The sequence below is a fragment of the Myotis brandtii genome, unplaced genomic scaffold, assembly GCF_000412655.1.
Source record: "Myotis brandtii unplaced genomic scaffold, ASM41265v1 scaffold138, whole genome shotgun sequence".
Taxonomy (NCBI): Eukaryota; Metazoa; Chordata; class Mammalia; order Chiroptera; family Vespertilionidae; genus Myotis; species Myotis brandtii.
Window position 1 is genome coordinate 258,560 of NW_005354915.1, and position 4,467 is coordinate 263,026.

Consider the following 4,467-nt stretch of genomic DNA (forward strand, 5'->3'; position numbering starts at 1 on the left):
AGGGAGTAAACAGAAGCTATGAGGGCACTTAACAATGCCGGAGCCTCACAGGGCCAGGAGTTGTCTGTCAAGACAATAGGAACCTGCCCCTTTATTGCTCCTAGGAGCCTGGCCTGGGGAGGTGGTTTGGTGGGGGATTACCAGGGGCCTGGGCAGGCTTCCTGGAGGAGGCAGTGGTTTCACTGGGCACCAAAGTCAAAAGAGCTCTCATCCTTTAGGACCGTGGTCGGCAAACTGTGGCTCGAGAGCCACATGCGGCTCTTTGGCCCCTTGAGTGTGGCTCTTCCTAAGCCTTAGAAGTACCCTAATTAAGTTAATAACAATGTACCTACCTATATAGTTTAAGTTTAAAAAATTTGGCTCTCAAAAGAAATTTCAATCGTTGTACTGTTGATATTTGGCTCTGTTGACTAATGAGTTTGCCGACCACTGCTTTAGATAGGTTGACCGGGTCTGAGAATTATTTTGCAGGCGCACTGGAAATCACGTGGTCAAGTGGTTGAGCCTTGTGGCCAGACCAGAGAGGCCCCTGCCTCCCCCTAGGAAGCTCTGCTGGTAAGTGCGTCATCGCCACCACTTGTCCCCAGCAGGTGTGAGGGGACGAGGAGGCCAGGCTGTGCTCCTGCTGGCCATTGGTTGTGTGCAGTTCACCTTCACTGCTCCCTGCCTCAGTTTTCCATGTGTCAGGAGGGTCATGCCCTGGGGGTCTGGCCTCAGGGTTGGCACTAAGGGGTCCCCAGATTAGGGGATGGTTTAAGCACAATGGTTTCAATGGACTTGGGGTCCATTTCAGCTTAGCTGGGCCAGTTCCTTTGGATTTTAAAAAGCTGCGTCAAAACCCTGCCATACCTCCTGGTCTGATACGATCACATTCTCCTTTGAGTCCTCTGACGTCCAGTATATTTCAACAACCCATGAGAGAAAGGCAGGGGAGACTAGCTATTTCCACAGATAAAGCCACTGAGAGCCGCAAGCAAACAGCAAGGGAGTAGAGGCCACAGGGCTGGGCCCAAGCCTTCTCCAGAGCCAGCACCCTTCCCCACAGGGACACGAGGGCTACCTCCCTCTCTGACCCATGGCCGCCTCTCTTGCCTCACAGTTCCTATGGAGCCATGAAGCTGAACGAGAGGAGTGTGGCCCACTATGCACTGAGCAACTCCCCAGCAGACCACAGGGGCTTCCTGCGCACTTGGGGGGGCCCAGGGACTCCACCCACCCCCAGTGGCACTGGCCGAAGGTGCTGGTTTGTCCTCAAGGGCAACCTGCTGTTCTCCTTTGAGAGTCGAGAGGCCAGGGCCCCTCTGGGGCTGGTGGTGCTGGAGGGCTGCACGGTGGAACTGGCCGAGGCTCCCGTGCCGGAGGAGTTTGCCTTCACCATCTGCTTCAACGCCCCCGGTGTGCGTCCATACCTGCTTGCTGCTGATGGACCGGCAGCCCAGGAGGCCTGGGTGAAGGTGCTGTCCCGGGCAAGCTTTGGCTACATGCGCCTGGTGGTGCGCGAGCTGGAGAACCAGTTGCGTGATGCCCGCCAGAGCCTGGCCTTGCATCGCCACTCATCCTGGAAGGCCGGTACCAGCCCCTGTAAGACCCAGCCTCCTGACCAGTTGTCTCGGGGCCTGGAGAACGGCCACACCCTCTCCAGGGATTACAGCCCAATGGGCTTGGTGGAAGCCGGGGGCAGCAGGCCAGCAGGGCGGAGCTTGGCAGAATGTGAGTTGCAGGGCCCTGCCAGCCTCCTCCTAGGCAGGGGCCAGAGCCCCGTGTCCCCTGAGACCTCTTGCTTCTCTACCCTGCACGACTGGTACGGCCAGGAGATCCTGGAGCTGAGGCGGGGGTGGCAGCAGAGGGCCCGGGGGAGCCAGCCAAAATGTGAGCAACAGGATAAGCCCTGAACCTGGACCCTTTGGGTGCTGCCCTTGTCCTGCTGGTCAGGACACTGGGGCCAATTCTTTTTTTAGGAGTTTGATGTTTACTTGTTTCCAAAGTTGCTTTTTTTTTTTAGGGGGTTTTCCAGGTTCCAGATCCACCCTCATACCTGGAGAGGCCTGAGGAATCATTACTTGTATCCCCTTTATTTCCTGAGGCCCAGAGAGCAAAGGTGGCTTGGAGGGTCCTTTGGTGGGAGAGGGCCTTCAGCCACCACAGGGGGATGTACTCTGCTCAGAAAGTGCTGGAGCCCCGTCCTCTCTCTCCTTCTGGCTATCCTGGCAACAGGCGGTGCTGGATGCTGACCCCGCAGGGACTGGTAGCTTTTACGTCAGCAGAAATCCTGACTGCACTCGGTACGCAGCTGCCAGCTCCTGGGTCTGCAGAGGGAAGCCGAAGAGGTGGGCAGGCAGTGTGGTTCCCCAGGGACAGCCCGTTTGGTGTGGTGCTCAGTCCGGGCATTCTAGGAGCTTGGGCACAGGACTGCTGGCACCTTGTGATAAACCCTCTCCGGCCTGGGCTCCCAGAGGGGTGTTCCAGCTCCTGGAACCACCTGGGAACTTGTTCACAGTCCTGCTTGTCACCCAGGGTGCACCTGCCAAGACCCTCTCATTGCCACTCTCCCTCGCGGGGCAGATGTCTTCTTTTTCCATTTATTCTGGGAGGCACAGTGGCTGGCTCTATAGAGCCAGAGGCCTGCCGAGGCTGACGCCCTACGGGCATGGTGGCAGGGCCAGATGGGAGATGCAGAGACTGCGCAGAGAACACCCCCACCCCCAACGCACACAATCTGTCCCTTAGCCTCTGTCACTGGGGCCTGGGCAGCCTGACCAAGGCCCAACTAGGCCTAGAGCAGTGGTTCCCAGCCTCTTTTGGCCACGCCCCACCCGAGCATCTCTCAAATCCTGATGCCCCCGTGATATATAATTCTTATTATTCAAAAAGTGAACTCTTATGCATGTGGAGGAAGCCTAAAAGGCCATTAACTTGATCTAAACAAGCTTCCAAAGAACATGGCATCATGAAAGAAAAAAAATAAAAGAACGAAAGGACAGTAGACATACTGAGGAAGAAATCACTAAGAAATTTTTAAAAAAATAATATGAAGTGATATGAAAAAATAGCAGTTTCAAAACATAATAGAGAACTGAAATGCATAAATATGTCACAATATATACTTGCAGACTGTATGTGATGTCTCTAGAACCTTAAGAAATGCAAAAAAATCAGATAACTCTCGCATTGGCCCCCTGTGAGGCGTGTGCCCACGTTGGGAACCACTGGCCTAGAGGCTGAGGCTGAGCCTCCAGTAAAGGCCAGGAGGCTGAAATGCGGGTTCAGGGTCCGGGACCTCTTCCCGCCCGACTTGTTTCCAAAGAGGAGGGGCCGCCTCCCCAGCCCTAAACGGAAGCGCCACAGCCTTGTTTTATATAGACATTCCAGGCTTTTATCTTTCTTATTGTTACAGTAATTTTTGTACGATTAAAACACTACGTTCTTTTCTACTCATCTCGGTTACTCAAGTTTATTTCAACAATCGCCTGAGGGCTGCTCTGCCGAGCTCCGGCTGGCCGGGGTGGGAAACGGAAAAAACCTGACGAGTCCCCCGCACCGACCCTACTCACGGCCCGCCTACCGCGCCGGGGCTTCGGCGGCGTCCTCGTGACGTCACGACGTCGGGCTGGCCCGGGACAAACGCCTCCCTCTCACCGCAACTGGAACTAGGCGCACTGCGCACCTGTGAGGCTGGGCCTCTCATCTGCTCCAAAAGCCTCGCGAGGCTTGGGGCAGCGTTCTTTGTGAGGGCGTCGCCGGGGCCAGGCGCTGGGGTCCGGGTGCCGGGATGGCGTCCGGAGCGGCTCGCTGGCTGGTATTGGCTCCTGTCCGATATGGGGCTCTCCGGAGAGGACCGAGTTTGAAGAAAGATGGAGATATCTCCGCCGGACGGGGCGGCTCAGGTCGGAGCCTGGTACCGTCGAGGTCAGTCATCGTTACTCGCAGCGGCGCCATTTTGCCCAAACCGGTGAAAGTGAGTGTCTGCCTGGAGGCGGGGCAAAGGTGCCGAGGCCAATCGTAGTGGGAAATGTGTGCGGGTCGACTTTGATTGATAGGAGCAGTGGCCAATCAAACGGCCGCCTTAGGCCGGAAGACGGATCAAGGACGAAGTTTTGCGCTAATGCGCTAATTTTGACTGGTGGGAGGTGGGGTTAGGTCCCGGTGTTGAGCTGGGTGTACGTAGAGACTGAAGATGGGGGCGAGAACTGAGAAAGAGCATTTTGCACTAGCTTCTTTAGGAGCGCGGTGTCTAGATCCATCTCTGGTGCCAGAGGACTCGGCTTTATGAGTCCAATATAGACAGATCCTGTAACCTCTGCCCGTCTACCTCAGAGTTGATGTAAATGAAGTGTAGGTGGGACGGGACTTACCTTTTTTATGAGTTTGGACTTACTCCTTAAGTCATGTGATTTAAAGTCCTGAGAGGTGTGCAGGAGATTATTACCATCCATGTTTTTACCAATGAAGAAGGGCTGGGACGGAGGT

General features: G+C 55.5%; 2 protein-coding genes across 2 annotated transcripts in view; both read left to right on the top strand.

The window, feature by feature from the left end:
- The first annotated feature begins 446 nt into the window (after nt 1-446).
- On the top strand, nt 447-2,769 carry FAM109B (family with sequence similarity 109, member B). The gene is made up of 2 exons (XM_014535104.1): nt 447-555; nt 1,100-2,769. Exon 2 carries the CDS (start codon nt 1,113-1,115, stop codon nt 1,890-1,892), a length of 780 nt encoding a protein of 259 aa, XP_014390590.1. The 5' UTR covers nt 447-555; nt 1,100-1,112; the 3' UTR covers nt 1,893-2,769.
- Nucleotides 2,770-3,495: 726 nt separating this feature from the next.
- The window catches only part of SMDT1 (single-pass membrane protein with aspartate-rich tail 1), a 4,022-nt gene continuing 3,050 nt past the window's right edge, over nt 3,496-4,467 (top strand). The window contains exon 1 of the mRNA XM_005860638.2: nt 3,496-3,955. Coding sequence (XP_005860700.1) covers nt 3,770-3,955 — 186 coding nt within the window. The 5' untranslated portion in view covers nt 3,496-3,769. The remainder of the gene's footprint in view (nt 3,956-4,467) is intronic.

Coding starts and splice junctions, on each gene's coding strand:
- FAM109B (XM_014535104.1), top strand. CDS start 1,113: ATGAAGCTGAACGAGAGGAGTGTGGCCCACTATGCACTGAGCAACTCC.